The sequence below is a fragment of the Cyprinodon variegatus genome, unplaced genomic scaffold (assembly GCF_000732505.1).
Source record: "Cyprinodon variegatus isolate N-32 unplaced genomic scaffold, C_variegatus-1.0 Scaffold709, whole genome shotgun sequence".
NCBI lineage: Eukaryota > Metazoa > Chordata > Actinopteri > Cyprinodontiformes > Cyprinodontidae > Cyprinodon > Cyprinodon variegatus.
In genome coordinates this window covers 114164-135940 of record NW_015151162.1, presented here as the reverse complement: position 1 = coordinate 135940, position 21777 = coordinate 114164, and the positions used below count along the sequence as shown (strand labels likewise).

The window sequence follows — 21777 nt, the reverse complement described above, 5'->3', positions numbered from 1 at the left end:
CAAATAAAAAAAAAAATGACAATGTGCTTATAGAGTTGTAAATATTTATGTACTAAAAAGGAAACAAAACCATGGGCTCTGGATGCAGTTAGGTTAATAGCTCAAAGAATGAAAAATAAAAAAAAAAGCTAAAAAAAATATTTTCTTAGAGGGCTTTGCTTTCGTGCTTTAAATGTATTTAGTTGAGCCAATCTCTACTACTAGAAGGTACTGTAGGTCTAAATGCATTTCCAGAATACACAAAAGAGTTTAACTCCACAAAAATACATTCACAGGAAGCCAGGTAAAAAGGCGGCTTGACGACATCAATAAGAAGCCTGTTTTGTAGGATTTTGATATTGCAGTGGTTTCAGGGAGCCGACTTCAAAAAGAAAGTTTCTGCTCTGCAGAGTCACTGAGAGGGTGTGGCTGTACCATGTTAAAACAACCTACAATAATGATTTAACATGCCACAACAACCTAAAACACTAACAGTAACAAGAATCCAAGAGCACTAGTCTCATTTTCCAAAACAGATATGTTGTCATAACTATGGAACAATGACGTTCATGATCTGAACAAAAAAACAAAAACAAGAAAAAAACGATATTTTATCATTAAATAAATTGAAAATACTGATACTTTCCAGGCTAAAAGTTATTCAGCATTTCTTAACTGGTGCACAGATGTAAGGTCATCATCTCAAGATAAGCAGATGAATAAGTTTTGTGGCTTTAGCCAAGCTAATGTTGGTATCTGTAAACATGAAGCTAACAATAAAAACGGTTCAGATAAAAGAAATTGAAAGTAAACAGTAATAGTTTCATGCCTGACTGCACAGATTGAACACCAACTAACATCAACCAATGTTTCTCTTCAGCTCTGCTAATGTGCAGCTCGGGTTTCAAAGTTTACGGAGCAGAGAGTGCATTAAGCAATCACTGTATGTTGACATAAATATGAACATGACCATGTTCTGCGGGGGTTTTAAAGGGAGGGCATCTTTACAAGGTGTATGACATGAGTGTGGGCGTTTCTGTGTCCATCTCACCTCGCTTTCCTTGTGTTCGTACTTGTTGGCGTTTTTGCCTTGGCTCTTCCTCCTCAGCTTTTTCAAGTCTGCCTGGGACCTCTCCAGAGAATCCTGCTTCATCTTGTGCTCCATCTGGTACCTCTTAAATGTGGCCTAAAACCAGAGAAATGACTCATGTGAATACTGGAACAACAAGCTGTTGATATTTGACCAAAAATAGGAAAGCTTTGCTTCTAAAATGGGTACAGGCCAGTTTCAAGATGCACAGTACCTTAACAAGTATTTCAAAATCCATAAACTTTTTTTCCCTCAGTTTTTGTTTGTATCCTTTGATTTATTTCTATTAAAACGCAAGAATGAGTGATATTTCTGGGTCAAATGTAAGTATGTAGGGTAACACTTTTATCCCAACGTGTTAGTGTAAGCTATTATGTCTCTTTTGCCTTAGTAAACACCTACACACACTTTAAATTTAAGAAAACTGCATCAAACACTTTTACTGAGTTTGTTCTCTTTTGTGCAGCAAATAAATGTGTGTGCAGCCATTACTTCAAATATATAAAGATTTTAAAGGTAGGTCTACAAAAGGTCAACCATGCTGCTTCACATTATTCAACTGAAAAATGGTGTCAATGGGTAGTGCATGTAATGGTTTTGCCTCTACTGCCAAAATGTTAAATATTTCATATAAAAGGAAAAAAGTATGATATCACCACGGGAGGCTTTAACATTTGCATGACATTTTCACTTTTAAACCTCCAAAAGGAGGGGTCATAAATAAAACAAAACTAAACAAACCATTTCTGTTAATTTGGGTAATGTTAAAGAGGCCTTATTCACCTGCAGCCCTGAGTTTTTATTAGCACCCCTAAAAGTCGCTGCAGGACTATTTTTTCAGAGAAAAACAGCTTAGAACTCTGTATGAGCCAAGTAAGGAGGGGACCATGGAGGATTTCTCCCTCTTAAAAGGGCAGCCATGTTTTTTACTGCCTACAAAATTTCCACAGGGGTTTACCTGCTGCTCTTTTAAGGTAGCACTGTTTTTAATTAAACATTTGAAAATCTGCAAGCGCTAGTATTTCTGTTGGGAGACCAAATAGCCAACTGGAAGCTGGCTGTGAAGCCAAATGATCCATGTGATTAATCAAGTTAACACATATATGCTTGTTAATCTACCAATGCCAGACACAATTATGTTTACTTAGAAGTCAGACTGGGTGAACATTAAGTATTAAAAATTATTGAATTTTTTTTGTTTTACAGAACTTTTCCAGTTTATCAAGAGAACAGGTTTATCTTCAATAATTTTTAAAACTATAAATTGTTTTCATTATGTAGAACATTATGTTAGTACCAAGGTTTGTCAGGATATTAAAAAAATCTTGGGTTAAAACAATTTCTATGGATTTCAAAACTTTAAATGTAGTTTAAAGGCAGTTTTAACTAGAGTCAGTTCCCAAAAATGCTGTTCAAGCCATCAATAAAATCTGTACTTCAGATGACGGGGGAAATACACATCAGTGAATTAACACTGAAACCATCCCTGTGTGTTGAAACAAAAGTTTGATTCAATCTACAAGAGCGAGCATGTCTAAGAGGAGAATAAACAGCCAACTGTAGCCAAACTCTGCAGATTAGGGGATTATAAAATGTCAGAATTAAAACGGACCTAGGCAAACTTTCAAATATTAAAGATAATATCTTTTTTTGGGGAATTTCTGTTATTCATTTGACTTCCAGATATGTATGAAAAAATAAAAATCTCCAATATCTTTATAAAACATTTCCCTTGTTTCAAGACACTTCAACGTTTCAAAACGAAATTTTTTAATTAGAAAATTTCTAAAAACTGTTCTTGTGGTTTAGATAACTAATCAGATGCCAGAAATATAATGTGAGGTTTCTGCAGATCAAGGGCAATTTAAAGTTGCTCCCATCCAAACATCTATAAATGGCTACAAGCGCTAGCATAGAATAACCTGCCTTATAAAATAGATCACATTCGTTTATGGTTTTGATCACGCTTATTCTCATAGACATTTCAAATGATTACAGCTTGCTAATATTTCAACAAAAATTGACATCCTGAAGCAGAATTAATGGTTGCTTTCTACATCTGCCATGCAATGTAAATTTGACAAGAAATGTCTTATTCTTATTAAGCCTCAAATACATCATCCAGCAAAGACTGCATGGGTTTGTGGCTGCTGGATAATGGAACCTAATTTGTCTTTAGTGTTGTGTGCCTGAGATAACCCATTTTAAATTAATTATCATCCCTGCAGTCATAATTATAGCCAGAAATATGTGATCAGATTATAGTGGCGTTTTCAGCGTTGAAAATACAAAAAACAAAAAAAAAAAGCTTCACATCATTTACTAATCCTCTTTAGCTGCTCACCCTGTCCTTGTTCTCCATTATCAAATATATGAGAATTTTGTTCCATCACACACTATTTTATGCACGTCTATCCTTCCTTGTAGTCCCTGAGCCAATATGCAAACCATAATAGAATCTATTTAAATGAAAGGCTGTTTTGTTGCAAGAAGGGCTTATGGTGCAGCTGCTTTAGACATACAAAGAATCTACTTACTGTCATGTATTTGACGTCCATATCAGTCTTCCTCTCGAGCTCGGTTATTACCTCCCTGTGGAACCTCTTAAACTTCATGTATAGAGGAGGAGGAGGAACAAAAAAAGAATGGTGATTATAAACATGATAGGGGCATAAAGGACTGGCTTTTTAGCTTTGCTGACAACAACAACAAGAAAAATTAGTCAAATTTCATAAAAAAAAGGAAAGTAATCATAATAGAGGGTATTGGCAAATGTCTGCGGGGGTGAGAGCTAAGTCCAAGGTTGTGCTTATGAATGAGTCAGAAACAAAGCGTGGGAATGCCCATGGTCCTCCATCGCATCCTCCCCTCCTCTGCAGCTCTCATTTATCTGCAGGTGTCAATGCGTTCATCCAAGCCTTGTTGTGATGCAGCAACAGCTCCCAGGGAAAGATTATCTTTATATACCATAACACAGAGCATCAAAGCACCAGAAAGGCTTTCCTCAAGTTAAACTGAGGCTTTAACTCACAAACTGGAGTTTATTAAGAAGAAAACCCACCCACAGGTTCTGCTGGCAACACTGTCTCAGAGGACTGCATCGCATCGCTTCTGCCTCCAAGTTCATTTTTAATGAGACACTCTCAAACTGGTGCAGTTCATTTTTCAGAAAAAAATATTGTGTCATTACATAAAAATAATATTGTCTCCCTCTAATGAATTTTTCCACAGTTCTTCAACAATATAAATGTCCCAACACATTAAACTCCAAATAAGTTGAAAGAGGGTAAAATGAAAAGAATAATTCCCCAAACAAAAGCATCATTGGGACAATGTCTCCAGCAGAAAGAGCACATGGCTATATATTGAATCTTTAAACTGGTTAAAAGTTCAATTTAGCATATTCTTTAGATTATATAATAAAAAAAATAGCTCACTAGCTTAAAAACCTGGCCACCAGGGAGTCCAGAAGCAATTTCTGTCACTGCTTAAGAAAGTACTAATGCACATCTGTTCTATTGGAAATCTTTGAAGAATACTCAATACTAAACACAACATGATAGAAAATTATTAAATATCTAGTAGTTTGTTGTTGTTTGTTTTTAAATGAAACTATACACAATAAGTTTAGAATTTCAATAGGGATTGAATTCTCCCTTTTTTTTAGCCATTCTGAAACTTTATTTCTTCTTAAAGAGAATTTATAAAAACAAAAAGGCAGTGACCTAGGATTTACGAAAGTTATTTGCATGTACATTCTGCCACAAAGGTGTTTATAAGTATTTGTTCAAGATGCAGCAGAAAATGACCTGAGAAGCATAAGAAGTGGCCTCACTACGTTATGATTTCCTTAAGCTGGGCATACACTTTGTGATTTTTTAATCGTATAACAAAACCGCAGCTCACGATGCATGTTCTCACACTGTACTGCCCGACGCTCTGATGCAATCTACCTGCTCACACTGCAGATCCAAAAACCACATGTCTGACTCAGCACCGAGAGATGGCACTGGTCAGACTTGTCAATCTGGAAGATGACGAAGAAGAACTCTCTTGTTTGCACTTGGGCAATGCTCGAGGTTCTGGTAAATAAGCTGGTAGATGTTGGTACCTCTGCTTCAACAGCAGGATATGCCCGCGAAAACACCTCACAAGGGCCGACTGAATTTCAATTTCTCCCGACCTTACGATTCCTGATCAGGAGATGATCATGAGAGGCTGATCCCCCCTCCTTAACCCCTGTATACTACACAACCCAGGATGCAAAAAAAACAAAAACAACAACAAACAAAATCATACAGTGTATGCCTGGCTTTACGGAAACATGTCATAATGTGTTAGCTAATATTAGTTAGCACTTTTTTCTTCCTTTTTTCCCCCATTTATGAACCCAGTTTAAGTTTAAAAATGACTGTTTATGGTCAGTACCAGTCCTGTCCCTTTTCTCCTTAGCACGGGTGTAAGACACTTCTGGCATCATCAACATCTACATAACTCAAGGCCTATGTGTTTGGCTAAACTAATGTGTCCAGCGTTCTGTATCTCTTTGTGTGGTGCTTCTTTAGGCTCTGATTCCACCCAGACTCAGCACCTTGTGAATCTTTCAAAAACTATTAAACACACCTCTCACAGTTGCAGGCATCCCTGTTGCTAAAGCATTATTTTTCCTTTCACTAAACTTTCCATTAACATGGTTGTGTACAGCAATCTAAATAGGTAACTTAATTAGCAATGATATTTTAGCACAAAACATTAGGGTAATACCCCATGTTTCTTTGAGTGTATCAGACCTTTTAAAAGACATCTGGCTTCCCCCCAGTCCAGAGTATTACAGCACAAACCCTGGTTATGCTGAAAGCTGTCAAACTGACACTGTTATTAGGCCGATGCACTGACCTTTGACGAGCTTAACGCCTTAATGGCGTTTTTAAACATATTTGCTATATTTACATACTTATTTGCAAATATGTGTGGGAAAGGGTCTGTGGAAATGTGAAATCTGGGATAATCTGGTAGTTTGCATATAAAGGGGAGGTATGAACATTCACATCCAACATGGTTGGAAAGCAGAAAGCTGATATGGCTGTATCATAGAATAACCCCCACCGATATAAAAAAAAAAACTGGAAGAACCCCGACTTTGTCTAGTCGGCAGTCCTCCCTATTATTTCATAGGCCTTCCTGAATAAATATTGTGTCATGAAAAAGTCTAGAATGTGTGCAGATGGATGAGTGATGGATCTAGGGACAAAAACATTGCGAAACAAATCTGATTAATTGTGTTCAAAAAACAAAGTGTGTTACTAGGTCCAAACAAGCTGGATGACAATGAAGACAAAACTTAGGGAAAAAAACCATGGGGAGAATCCAGCATGACACATTCAGATAAAGCAGTGGGAAGCGGTGCATGTGCAGATGCAAGTTTAATGAATCTTAACCAGCTACAGCCAATGTTTTTCCAGGGCTTGTTTAGACTTGCCCTTGTAAAATAGGAAAAAAAAAAAAAAAAAAAAACAGCCTTCATTGTCATTAAATCTCTTCTACATTGCAGCTGCCCATGTGGCTACTGTACATGTAGGTGGGAAAGGAGGCGAGGTGTTTTCTATTTATGCGTGTAGAAGAAAGACCTACCAGTTGAATGCGTCAGAAACAGCATGTTGCTGTGGAAATATACTGAGCAACAGGTTTACAGAGAGGATGTGTCTGACAAAATGCATTAGGGTTAGGTAACATAATCACAGAGCGATCAGACGACAGCTATTTAAACTGGCAATCTGTACAGAGTCTAAAAACATCTGTGGCACTTACATTTTCCTCCATCTCAAGATGAGCCCTCCTATGCACCTCAGAGATTTCCACCAGAACTGCACCTGGAAGATGGAAAGAAAAAAGAAGGGAGGGAAATAAATACACAGGTTAATGTGAGAAGACCTTTCCTCCTGCTTGCTTTTTACTTCAATCCTTCCAGCTCTATAAGTGAAAGCAATTCTAACCTCACCATACACGCAGAACAATGTACCTAGCAAATAGTACAATGCACAGTATGTACTGCATAAGCTGCACGACAATGAAATGAGTCACTGTAGTTGTGAAAATAGCATTTTCATGAGACTAAAGTCATAAAGTTCTTTATGTTTGACATCAAAGGAAAGGCAAACATTGGCTTCAGCAGGAAAAACTCAACCACCTGCTGTTCAGGTGATCAAAAACAGCTTTAATAAAAGTAGCAGCAAATTACAAACTATTGCTGCATGTATACTTGGAATGCAATTAAAAAAGGATAGCGTGGGAAATCAGGAGATCAATCTTCTGATTGATCACACTGAACCATTTATCATAAATAGAAAAATATGAAGAAAAAAAAAATTAGCCTATTTAGTAAAGTTTGTGATTTTCACAGTTCAGTCATTGGGATTTGTTTTCTTCTCCAATTCAAATTCTATGTCTTTGAGTGGTTTTCATGAGCTTGCTACCTCTAATCTTAATGGCTGGTATTGCAAATCAAGGAATCTCTGTGTTGCTGAAGCCAAATTCTGAATCAATACTTTTAAAGCAGATAATCCTTGCTGACTGAAAAGCATCAGAGTTTCCTTATTTTGGTAGATTTAAGTACATGTCGGGGTTGTGGTCTTGCTGTCTAAAAGATACAGAATAAAATTGAGAGCTACCACAAGACTATTTTGTAGCTTTTCCAACAGGTATACACACACCTTGGGCTTTTCATAATTTTCCAATCTTTTTTTCTTATACAACAGGCCACCCAAAAGATGTATAATAATGGTGAGACAGTTTTTTTTTTTTTTTGTTTTTTTTAAACATAAAAAAGGCTTAACCTGCAGTATACATTTGTATCTACACTCACCGGCCACTTTATTAGGTACACCTGTCCAACTGCTCGTTAACACTTAATTTCTAAGCAGCCAATCACATGGCGGCAACTCAGTGCATTTAGGCATGTAGACTTGGTCAAGACAATCTCCTGCAGTTCAAACCGAGCATCAGTATGGGGAAGAAAGGTGATTTGAGTGACTTTGAACGTGGCATGATTGTTGGTGCCAGAAGGGCTGGTCTGAGTATTTCAGAAACTGCTGATCTACTGGGATTATCACGCACAACCATCTCTAGGGTTTACAGAGAATGGTCCAAAAAAGAAAAAAACATCCAGTAAGAGGCAGTTCTGTCGGCGGAAATGTCTTGTTGATGCCAGAGGTCAGAGGAGAATGGCCAGACTGGTTCGAGCTGATAGAAGGGCAACAGTGACTCAAATAACCACCCGTTACAACCAAGGTGGGCAGAAGAGCATCTCTGAACGCACAGTACGATGAACTTTGAGGCAGATGGGCTACAGCAGCAGAAGACCACACCGGGTGCCACTCCTTTCAGCTAACAACAGGAAACTGAGGCTACAATTTGCACAAGCTCATCGAAATTGGACAATAGAAGATTGGAAAAACGTTGCCTGGTCTGATGAGTCTCGATTTCTGCTGCGACATTCGGATGGTAGGGTCAGAATTTGGCGTCTACAACATGAAAGCATGGATCTATCCTGCCTTGTATCAACGGTTCAGGGTGGTTGTGGTGGTGTCATGGTGTGGGGAATATTTTCTTGGCACTCTTTGGGCCCCTTGGTACCAATTGAGCATCGTTGCAACGCCACAGCCTACCTGAGTATTGTTGCTGACCATGTCCATCCCTTTATGACCACAATGTACCCAACTTCTGATGGCTAATTTCAGCAGGATAATGCGCCATGTCATAAAGCTGGAATCATCTCAGACTGGTTTCTTGAACATGACAATGAGTTCACTGTACTCAAATGGCCTCCACAGTCACCAGATCTCAATCCAATAGAGCATCTTTGGGATGTGGTGGAACGGGAGATTCGCATCATGGATGTGCAGCCGACAAATCTGCGGCAACTGTGTGATGCCATCATGTCAATATGGACCAAACTCCCTGAGGAATGCTTCCAGCACCTTGTTGAATCTATGCCACGAAGAATTGAGGCAGTTCTGAAGTCAAAAGGGGGTCCAACCTGTTATTAGCATGGGGTACCTAATAAAGTGGCCGGTGAGTGTACATCCCGGAATGCTTTGCGCAGAGAGCTCTTCTGGGATTTGCTGTCACAGAGGCCTGCTGTTGCCATAGACAGTCGCTACCCATCAGACTAATAACAAAGATGCCGCAGGCACCGTGCGGTGGAGGAGTTACGTGACCAACGGCGAGCAACAAGTAGTGATCATCTGTCTAAACAGTCAGTTAACAGAGTTCGCCGTAAAGTACACTAAATAGTACCCGCTCTATATAGTGATTTAGGAATTTAGGGGTTAGGGCGGATGTTCGAACAAAGTAAGCTTGTATGAGCTATGACGACAGCAACTTTTAAACAAAGCGTGCACGAGGAGAAATGTGGTCATGCATGCCCTCGCATGATTTAATAGGGGTTCCCTCTTGGGAGTGGGTAAAGGGTTGTGCATGTGCATTTTTTTTTTTAAAGTGGAGAGGGCCGGTCTTTTAAAAATCCTTCACAAAACCTTTAAAATAATCATCTAGAAATCCAACTGGGAGTATGTGTAAGACATAGAAATCCTGTTGAAAGGTGCAGCGCTTTCAAACTGACTGAGCTGGAGTTGTTTTGCAAGGACAAATAAAAAAAGAGTGGTTCTAATACAACTAAATGTGATAAATTCAGCATTGTCAAACACATTTGGAAACCAACTACTTTGCAGTTTGAAACAACAAGTTTATTGTAATGTATGCATTTGCAGTTGAGGTTGTAACCTTATCATTTCTGAAAGACAGATTTTCCAGAGAAAAATAAAAAGGGATCACCTGCCATTTAAGTGGAACATACATGTTTCCATTTCAGCTTTTTTATAACATTAACCTCAGTCGAATCTATCATCGATTATACCCAAATAACAAAATAATGCCTCCAACTAAATAACTAAGTTCACATGTTCACAAACAGAAAAGTCAGAAAAGGGATTTAAAAAGCTAAAAAAAAAAAAGAAAAAGAAATACAACCCAGTGAAATTTCTCTTTCTTGATAGTAGCATGCTGCTCAGTTCTCCCTGAGCATGCATCGGTTCTCTCCGGGTACTCCGGCTTCCTCCCACAGTCCAAAAACATGATTGTTATGTTAATTGGCTTAATTGCAATGGAGAGGCGACCTGTCCAGGATGTACCCCGCCTCTCGCCACAGCTGGAGATGGGCACCAGCACCCCTCGCGACCCCGCTTGTGATAAAAGTGATGGAGAATGGATTGATGGATGAATAGAAGCAGACAGAGATGTTTATATCTAAAATTGGTCTGATATCAGTCGAAAAATGCCTGATACAATCTTGGCCTTCTCTGTAAAGTTTATGTAACCCATTGGTTGATAACAAATAAGTCAGTTGTTCTCATACCCATTGTTACCGAATATTACTTTCAGTTTGAGTAACATCACTTGATTCTGGTATCGTGTTAGGTCCAAATCGGTATTGGTTAGTACTCAAAGCTGCAATATTACTATAGAATAGGAAGTGAACAAGTTGTATCAGGACACCCCTACAACTAAAAAAAGTAGGAAAAAAAAAACTTGAGTTTTGATGAGGCAAATAGAAGTAAAGGTTAACTGAATACAAACTAATGTAAGGTTAACTTCTCACAAAGGCAGCTTTTTTGGTTTGATAAAAGGTATTACATCAACAGTAAAAGAATTAAGATATGTTGATTTTAACTGACAAAGGGCAAAGCCCCTACCCTCACAAACAGAAACAACTGCACAATTCTTGACAGGCACTGAATGTGCTGCCAGATGGATATGTCACTATGAGCTGTACATGCATCAGTATGTAAACAGCACCCTTCCCTTGGGTGACACACCACACCTCCCCTGCCCCACCTTGCATTACGGTGAGACTGCTGTCAGAGTTCAAACAGTCTGCTAGAAAAAAAGGCTTCAAAAGAACAGGAGCTGACAGGAATGCAAAGAGTTGTGTTAACATAGGAGAGTGAAAGGAATAATGCCAAAAAATGTGTATAGGAAGGCCAAGACAGAGAGAAATGGAGCAAAAACAGAGTTTAAGCATTGAATGTAGTGAATAAAAACTTTCCAGAAATAAAACATGCTGAATGTTTGCAAATAATCACAAAGGTCAATAATACCACATGAAGCAGGGCTAAAAAAAAAAACCCACGGTAAAACCAGGAGTTAAAGGTCTTAATGGCTAATACACCTGACCTTAAAATAATCTTCAAAGGAGGACTCCTAAAATGTCAGCAGGTGTGGTTTTGAGTCAAATACCAGACAAACAGGTTTATTTGTACAGCACATTGAGTGTTATCCAAGTAATGAGCAGTAAATGGGAGTTATGATGTGTCGAAAGATGTTTGAAATTACTGAGTGCATAGAAAAATGGCTTAGTTCAGTGATGTCACTGCCATCAAAAGACTCATTCCAGTGTCTACCACTTATTTGTTCAACATTGATCGGCACCAACCACTGAGGGAAAAGGATTGGGAACAAGTCAGCAAGTTTCTAGAGTCAAACATGTCATGATGATAAGAAGCCAAAAGAAACCCACCACCATTAGCCAACAGAAAATAGGAAAACAGGGGGAGATAAAGCCACAGAGCTCAGACAGAGTGCCTTAACGGTTGTTTGCCCAGGCTGTAAAAACAGGGCTGGACTCTACATGACAGAATGCAGCCGCTCATGAATGAACTAAATGACTGGTTTGTTAAATGAAAATAGCTGAGCTATTTAAAACAAAATAAAGCTGCAAAAGTGTTGCAAATTTATAATTTTCTACTAGAGGGAAAATCCCTAAGAAAGAATAAATTATTTCAGCTAAACCAACAGCACCAAGCTTATCACTAACCAAAGAAACAACTACATGATAAATGTAACTGTAGCGTTTCTTTTACCTTGTTAAGAGTAACTGGCACCATAAACAGTTTGAAACAGTAGACATTAAAAACGTTACAGACTGTCTAAGAAGCTGAAAATGCATTGGTGCTAAAAAATTTATAAAGATCTAAAAACGTGTCAAAAATCAAAATGGAGAGAGTAGTTCAACCAACATGCCACCTTAAATGCCCAATTCTCCTCTATCCCCACATGTCTGTCTTCAAACCAACAGTATCTCACAAAGGTGACAATATTCTAGGGCTGAACGATTTTACCAAGAATCCAAATTGCCATAATTTTTAACCAATATTGTAATTGCAATTTTATGGCAATTTTCTTTTGGACTAAGCACAATCATGTCCATATTTTACTCCAGGATTTTCGTTTTTTTTTCACGACCTAGAAAGCCCGTTTGTCCAGATTCCAGTGTTGCAGGACTTTAGTGTAACATTTGCATGAAAAAGTTCTTAATTCTACTATAATGCATAGATCTAGATGGTAGCTGCAACTCCCTGTTCCCTTCTGTGCAATATCATACCCACTCTAATTGTATTATTGCCACCTAAATGGCTGAAGGGAGAAATGCAGTGACTTAGTCTTGTTAAATATGTTTTTCTAAATTGAAATTATATTGCAAATGCAATTAATTGCCCAGCCTTAGTAAATCCCTCACATAGCATCTTGCTAACAAGTTAGCAACTTAGTGCTAGTAGGTTCGCAACCGGAAATTACGTTTGGACCAAGTAGCACTTAGCAACGACACTGTCAAGGAATGCTATGGACAGTGGAAACATGCAAGAGGAGGAGAGTTTTGTTTCGGAAAAAGTCAAAAACTTTTTTTATTAGAGGAAGAGGGGACAAGTTTTTGTGACAATGGTGGGACAATGAGGGCGATCCAGTTGGAAAAATGGTCCCAGCGTTCTTGCACACCTCGCTCTTCTATCTGGTCCAACTTCTCGAGTGTTTTTTTTCACAATAGCGGTCAAACAATCAAAACAAGCGGGCAAGGTACCAAACAGGAAATAGTGTAGATCGGATGTAGATTTGACCAATCAGAGGCCTCCTGTCTGCGGTCACCTACAATTTTGGAGAGGTGCACCAGAGAGTCTGCGGCAGGGGCAGGGGCACATTTGCATTCACTGCGACACATATGCAGACGACCTGGTTTCTGAGTATAAATCAGCCTTTAGAGGTATGCTTGGGGTTGTTATGTCTGAAAAATACAGCCCAATTTCAAAGATCATGCTCATCTTTGGTATTTCACAGTGGACTTCAATATCTATGGTTCTCTCAGTGAACAGCAGCTCTCCACAACAAACTGCACACATGCTGCCCTAAACCATAATACTCCAACCAGCATACTTGACTGTGGGCAAGACACATTTATCTTTGTACTCCTCACTGATTGCACACTTGACACCATCTAAAAGCACATTTATACAGGTGGTCTGGTCATTGGAATAGTAAAGTGAGAAAATTCACACCTTCAGTTTGCCCACTTTGCATTTACACAGATTTTTTAGGCTAAAACAAACATCATGCTGTTGAAGTAGATTTTTTGTGTGCAGGATTTCTCCAGTTCAGCACTGATGGAGAGGGAGAAAAACAAAGAATAAAGTGTTTCTCCCTGGGTTTCTGTTGTTACTTTGGTGTGGACCTGCACAATTTTATTACACCAAGTAACTCAAGGAGACATTTTAAAACCCTTTCATCTTTGTATTTGCACACTTAATTTGCTTTTCCTTTCCTTTCGTTGTACGTCACATCCTCTCTTCCTGCTTTTTTTTTCATGCTAGAACAGACACACATTTATATTCCAAGTGAACCCCTCCACTGACGAGGAATATCGTACGCCACCATGGTCCTTGATTGATCAACACTGATATAACTCGTTCCAGAAAACAGACTATGGCAAGATTGAAATTTTTTTAAAAGGTGTTTAGGGAAAGAAGTGAAAACTCAGATAATCACCTAAAGTTAAAAAGAATTAGCAATTAAGTAGTTTTTGATGTGAATAAACTCATTTGAGTAGATTTAAATGACATTTGACCAGTAGGATTGAACAAAGGAACCAGCTGTTTCATAGATTTTTGACTGCAGATAAAATAATCCTTGCATCAGTGAGAGTCAATTAATGCTCCAAATGCACTAGATACGATTTAGATATTGTCCACTGTGCGTTTTTCTACAGATATAGGATCTTATAACAAACATATCAACACTAGATAAAACTAGAAACTACCTATTGTGTTAAAATGAAGTTTGATTTTAGAAGCTAAAGGGGTGATCTGAAAGTATTAAAAACATCAGTGAAAGCAGAAAGCTCTACTAGATTAAACCGTAAAAATTTACACTAGTATTAAAATTGTTGCAACCCTTAAATGGCGTGTTCAGGGGCAGAAGTGTTAAAACTGCAAAGTGTCCTGTTTTTTTTATATATATATATATATATATATATATATATATATATATATATATATATATATATATATATATATATATATAAATGATAAGTTGTCGAGGGAGAATATGTTTGCATAAAATGAGAGATGAGGGAGTGAAGCTGAGCAGTGGAGTGCGTGTTGATGTCAGCTTTGCATGCATAACAAGAATGGAAAACATTGAACCAAAAACTTCAATGGAGTATTTTTTTTTTGTTGTTGTTGTTGGTTTCTGGAAGACTTTTAAAACTTCAGAAAAGTCAAATTGCATACAAGTGCTGGATTTTTTTTATAGTGAATTGCTAAAAATTGATTGGGTGAAACCATTTCTCAATTACATTCCATCTGGATTAAAAAGGACAACTTTCTGCTGCTTCATGAGCATTTGGATACATCTTTAGAGGCTGGTTGGGGAGGCCTCAGGATAAAGGAATCATAAGTAGGCAAAAAGAAGGATAAGGTACAGAGGTCCTACAATTTCTTTCCAGGGTATTGGGTTTCTGGCGATGTGTCAGTGGAGCTCGGGTTTCTGACAGGGCAGCTGCTCTACATCCACAGGCAAGTTCCTAATGACAATGTAGACACTCTCTTATTTACATATATTACTGGTCTTGGGAGAGTGTAGACGTCACAGCCACATCACAAAGCACCAGGTTTCTACAGTCAGCAATCATTGAAGACGTACAACTCCGTATGTATCTACTATCTTTCTAAACAATCGAAAATAAAGACACAGACAGAAATGATTTATCATGATTCTATCATATATATTTCTTTATCCTTGTCACTGATGGACAGTAGAGGTCCTGAGGTTTCGTTACACAGAGGTTTTCAATCTAAACTTAAATGATAAAACGGCAAATCTGATTAATAAATAGAGCACTTTATGTCCCTTTAATCAGAACCATTGAGCTGAAAATTAAAGAACAATCATTCCAGCTGCTCCCTCCAATATCTGAATGAATGGGTGCATAAAATCTATGTGTTCAAATGGATCTGCCTCCATTTTTACCAAATCCATTTGTGACACTAGCTACTGCTGAGAAAAAGGGCACACATAATGCATGGCACTCTGGTAGAAATGACTAACTGTAGAGAACAACACTGCAAGGAGCCTTCACCATCTTTAACTGTAGCTTTCTCTGCAATGCTTGTTCAACAGTAATCCAAAGTCTGGTGTGGTGATACATTAAATCTGTTTCTTAACCGGCTAGAGTCAACAATTGGTATGGGAAGTTAGACATTTCCGATAAAATACAGCAGCCGAACCAAAGAAGCCGACCCAAGGAAATAAAAATATGCGAAATACACAAACAGTGTTAACTCCATCAAACCATATAAGCAATCCTCTGCTGTTTTTTACTTGCAGATACTAGCATCCCTTTTTAACATTTTTTCTATTTAATCTAAGACAGTCTATTATACGTCCAAAAGGCATCAGAATAGAAGCAAATACAAAAAATATTACCACTCTATATGAAAAATCTTTAATAAAGCTAGCACAAGTTATAACTTTACAGAAAAAAAACAGTCAACAAATGAAAGTGGTACAAAGTGAGCTGATGCCAGCACAGCAACAGGTGGCTCTTTCAAATGTGCTGCAGAATTTAATTAGCGTTTTCGGTCCCAATGCCCAGGGGAGAGGAGAGGCATACAGTGGCTAAATCAAAGTGTGCCACTTGAGAAAGAGCTCAGATCCCAGTTATCTCCAGACTGCATATTAGCCAGGAAGAAGGTGCAGCTTGGGGATTTGGCCGGGAACAACCAGATGACTAAACAAACTCTGTGCCTGTTTACTTATAAACTCTCATTTATTACCAGCTTCAACAGCTAGATAAATTTAAGATTATAATATGCATGTATTTTGAACACTGTTCATCAAAAGCTTACTATCAGCAAATGATCTAAATCAATTAAAGTATTGGTAACTCAATAAAAAATACAAACAGGCTATTCATTAGCCGATCAAACATGAAAAAACTGTCACCCAACAAATCTTAAATCCACTAGAACTGATTTAGCATGACAATGTTGTGGACACAGCGGACAAGTCTCCCTCATGACCTTGGCAGCTGTTTCCTTCGACTGAATAATTGAGCCCAGTTTGTGCAGGGCCACCGAACCGCGACCAAATGAACTGTTGCAGCACACAGCTTCTTGTACAAGGGCCATTGTCTATGCAATGATTACATGGCATTTCCACATGAAAATTATGCCTATCTTAACTGAAAATGTTTGAGAATATTTGGTAATGGCGATTTCGGAACACCGACACCAGTTCCAAACCTTAGATGCCATTCATGCAGCCACTTTCACCACATTAAGCATAGCTGCAACTAACCTACCGGAAACACTTGCATCAAGCATGTCTAAAACCATTCCGTTAAACAAAAAAAATCACTATCAGTAGTGTTGCTGGTTAAAACCAAGGGAGTTGTTCTTTGGAAAAAACATTTCAAAACAAAAGTCAATCAATGTCTTTCATTGGATCTACAGTCTTGCAAAGACTCTTAAAATACATGGAAAACAGACCTACATCAGGAGAGAGAGTGCCATCTTCACAGTCTACAGATTTCCCTGTTAATCCCAGGAGAGAGCCAGAGAACAAAGGAGCATAGAAACTTACCCAACTCTTTGGAGACAGGAGACCCAACGGCATTCTCTCCAATCTTAGACAGTGCATCAAAATACAACTTTCCTGCCATGGACATAGCTGGGAAAATGATAAAATGTTTGTGAGAGGTGTCCATAATGGTCGAAGACCACAGAATAGCTTAAGGTGAACTATACCGTCTTAGATTCTGTCCATTTCTTAAAACTGACAAGTGCATCATGAATTGCAATAAACAAACTATATCAATAAAAAATAAAAAAAAGACTAAAATACTCAGCTCACCATTAACAGACTTCTCATAGCTCTTTCCAAGGTTCACCAGGTTCCTAAGCCCTGGGTTGAACTGTTCCATCACATTCTGCAGAAGATAGTGGGCAAAAAAGAAAGTTTCATTAAACAAGAATAACGTGTGGAAATAAAAAGTTCAGCAGCAGTTAAAATAAAAAAGGGTTTTTGAAAGCAGATCAAGGTTTTTATTTGGAAAAGCAGTAAATCATCATTTCTTGCAGTTTTATTTTGTTTCTGATTACATCAAATTTCGAACAGTATTCAACATAGTGAGGTGTGGATCACCCCAACTCACTCCACTGGCCTGGTCCATTAATTGCGTTCCAAATTCAAGTTTTTCTTTTCTTTAAATTAACAAGTATGAACAATTTATATTGTAAATCTGATTTATATCTGACTAAAACCATATTTTTTGAAACTTCATTAATATGCAAGCTGTACAATATGACAGTAGGATTAACTGTTTTTCACAATAGTTTGGATAGATGGATAGAAAACTGAATCAATTTGACCATATGATGTTGTTAAATTGTAAAGTGTCTTGAAAAGTCATGTGTTGTGAATTGGCGCTATATAAATAAACTAAATTGAATCAAATAGGATTCATGCATCTAAAGCTGCATGGACAGATTGCTGAACCAATGAAAGGGGGGACAAATCTATAGCTTGAAGGATGGACTGACAGATGACTGAATCTATGGCTGGGTGGACAGACATGAGGAAGGATGAAAGAAAGTACAGATTTATTTAGAGATTGATGGACAGATTTATTGACGGATGTACTAATCTACATTTATTAGAGGTGCACAGTACTGTGTAATGCTTAGCACTCATTGCAAATCAATACACGTTATGCTGTAAACACAGCAGACTGCTTGAATGCAATTATAATTGAAATGCAAATTCATCTTGCCAGTTATACATTTCCTCAATGCTAAAAAAAGATTTATATAATACATAGCTGAAAAGCTACAGCTTACACAGTGGGCAGGAGATAGTGATGTAGAAAAATAACGAAAAGAGCCAGAGCATTGTAGGTTAATCATAACCTACATAATCATTCCAATAATCAGCAACAGAATAACAATAAGATGTTTCTTGGTATTGTGCAGCCCTAATAGGTGCAAATATACTGTGCTGCAATGTAGTGATGCAAACAGTTTTCCACAGCGAAGTTTAGTGAATTTCTAAGGAGTGAAATGCCTTGTCAAGGTACTTATTATAACAGACAAATTTTCACAAAACTGCTAATAGTTAGACCTACCATTAAATACAAGTCAGTTGAAGACAAGTGAGCACAAAGCTTAAAAGGGTCAATTAAACAATCACAAAGAGTGTTAAGATATTATTTCCACAGTAGGTAAATGAAAAAAAAAAACAATAAAAGCAATTTTCATATCTAACATTCCTTGGCAAAGTGAAGGACAATTATGAACAATCATGTACCAATGACAGTCACTTAAAGCTACAAGCGCCTGCATCCAACCTAATGCCTAACTGTGGGATAACTACAAAGGAAAACCTTAAAATTGGGTGTTCATCCATGTCTGCAAATGATCAAACCTCAGTAAAGCACAGCCAAGTCACCCATTGCAATCAATGTTTCACCATCAGTCATGTGATGATCACCTATTTTGTATTCATGCCTTAAAAGGCAGTGAGTAAATTTAAAGCTAAATAGCTCAAATGATAAGAAAGATGTGTCGAATAATAAAAACTACTTCATAACCCATTAGCTCCATATAATTCAGCTATCAATGTCATAATATCTATTAATCCAACTGCAATAGCCAAAAGCTGTTAATCCATCAAACCTACACATGTTATGACATGTACCAAACTTCATTTAATTTCTCTGCAAAACAATTCTCTTTCCACGATTGGTTCCAAACATTTTGTTATCATTAAATTTTAGAACAAGGTGACGGCTTCTGAGGAGCTCGCTGTATAATCTTACCGCACAAAACACACAGGCGCCTGAATTATTAAACCTGGAGTCTTTTTCCTGCATTTCACCACTTCAATGAGCTACGGGGGCTGCCCTAACAGGAGGCCAGGCAAATAAAAGCTGTTCAAAAAGACTAGGGACTTGAAAGAAAAGCCTTGAGTCTTCTTTTTTCACCCCCCCATTCTAGCACTTTATAGTCCTTCACTCTGCTACCTGTGGAGGAGTGTAAGAAGTGGCAACTGCTAATGTTTTTTTGAGGAGATTTCAATCAGACACCTTTTGTCATATATTTTACTTTGGAAAATCAAAAATATGCAGTAGTAACAATGCATAAGGTAAAAGTATTGCAGATAAATTTCACTTTGGAAATGTCAATCTTAATAGTAGCAAAGCTAATTCTCAGTATTTTTATTTGTTTTTATTCCTTTTCTACCAAAGCACCTTCAATCCCATTTAACCAAGGTGGGTCCTATAGATTATGTTCATAATGGCTGTTCCTCACATGACTCAGCTGTGTTGACAAAATACAAAACAAAGGCAATTAGGCACATTATGAAGCAGTTTTCCAGGTCTAAAACTGATAACTTTGTAAACAGAATTTTGATTATGAACCTTAGAACCAATATCCTGGATAGTGTGGTAGCTGTAGAAACACAACCTAGAACCCAAGCCTTAGGAATCTTCCCTAAACTTTTAACCTTTCCATGACAATGTTCCATGTTTGCCATAACAATACGTTCAATTCAATTCAGCTTATTTCTATAGCGCTAATTAACAACACCTGTCATCTCAAAGCACTTTACAGTTCAACCAAATCATCCAGTCAAATTGATTCAAAGTTTTCTATCCAAGGAAAACCAGTTGATTACATTGACTCTTTGACTGGGATGCAATCCCTCACACTAAGCATGCTTGTAGTGACAGTGGGGAGGAAAAACTCCCTTTAGATAGATAGATAGATAGATAGATAGATAGATAGATAGATAGATAGATAGATAGATAGATAGATAGATAGATAGATAGATAGATACTACAATGAATGTCTATATAAAATATAAATAAACCACTCTTTTTGCCATACAGTACCTGAGATAAGCAGCCTTTCCTAAAGAAAACAATAGAATTGGGGTGGAGCTATTTTCCTCAAAACCAGGAATACATCCCTCTCTCACTCTCAAAAAAAAATAAAAATAAAATAAAATAAAAAAAAAACACAACAAAAAGAAAACAGCTTTCTGAACTGGAAAACTGGGATCTTTTAAGTAGTGACAGGTTGAAATTGCCAGGTAAAGCAGGCAAGTGAAATAGACAATAATATATAAAAACGTTTGCAACTTTGGTACTTAACAGTCCAAGTACTTTTAGCTTCCCTTGTATAACTTTACAGGTCTGTCAAATTCAGGGTTGGAAAAAAAAAACTCTCCATTGAACTTTTATATATAACAAAACATGCAATTAATCAGAACACCTGTTGAGTTTTGTTGCGCGTGAATTGGGAGAATTTTCTCCACCTTCATGGTCGCACCTGTTGTCTTCCCATCTAAACCCACCTTATATGTACTTTCGGCGAGCTTGTTCGCCTCCTCCACCTTCTTCGACATCTTTATCCTCCTCTTAAAGCCCGATTAAATGGGGGGAAAAAAAGGTTTTCCTTGAAATAGTTTCTCAGGCGCAACGCCAAGGAAAGCTAGAAAAAAGGGAAGTATGAATCCCAGGATGAAGAAGTAAGAAAAACCTACAAATGTAGAAATTCCCTCATAGCCAACAAGAAACGCCAAACGCACGCATGGCGACAACAATAAGGCAAAATCCGGCTGGAAGTAAAGAAAGTGTGTTTTCCTATCGATGCCGCTGTTGCTCGATACTAAAAGCCTGAGCTGTCAAACTTGTTGTAGGTGGTTAGTTCACAGGAGGGGAGGAGACCGGTGGAGGGAGGTATTATTAGCCTATTTTAACCCTTAGCTGTTCTTATAAGGCGGATGAAGCTTCAAAATGATTATTTATTATCACAAACAGTTACCTGTTTTAATGTGACAAACATACATGTCACTTTAAGAGTTTGTTTTATTTTTATTTTATTGTAAACTTGAAGGAACATACACTTGAACGCACCTCCCTTGATTTCAATACCTTTGTTCCATCTAGAAACTGCATACTCCTGCGTTTGAGGAGGATTTTAATGTTAAATATACTTAGATTCATGAGAAATCATGTTTTTGTTTATATTATTTGGATATACACCTGTAGCCATATGGTAGACTGAATAAAGACAATCAACTACTGGACACGGGTGCCCCCTAGAGGTTAATTTGTAGATACTAGAATAATCGGATTTAAAATCTTTTCACATTTTACGACTTCAAAAGTACAAACCCCTGTAGCCTCTAATAAAATTTTATGTGAAATACCATACCAAAGTAGCTCATAACTTAAAAGAATAAGTAAAGTCTGATGCTTTAAATTATTTGGAACAATTATTTGGACAATAGGGAAATTGTGGTGTTATAAAAGAATTACA

General features: G+C 37.6%; 1 protein-coding gene across 1 annotated transcript in view; it reads right to left on the bottom strand.

Annotated features, from left to right (window-relative positions):
* Positions 1-21139, bottom strand: part of LOC107097607 (brain-specific angiogenesis inhibitor 1-associated protein 2-like protein 1) — a 42975-nt gene extending 21836 nt beyond the window's left edge. The window contains exons 1-6 of the mRNA XM_015394812.1: positions 20810-21139; positions 17306-17381; positions 17036-17122; positions 6878-6939; positions 3607-3678; positions 1031-1165 (exon numbers count right to left, since the gene is read on the bottom strand). Coding sequence (XP_015250298.1) covers positions 1031-1165; positions 3607-3678; positions 6878-6939; positions 17036-17122; positions 17306-17381; positions 20810-20860 — 483 coding nt within the window. The 5' untranslated portion in view covers positions 20861-21139. The remainder of the gene's footprint in view (positions 1-1030; positions 1166-3606; positions 3679-6877; positions 6940-17035; positions 17123-17305; positions 17382-20809) is intronic.
* Positions 21140-21777: the final 638 nt, after the last annotated feature.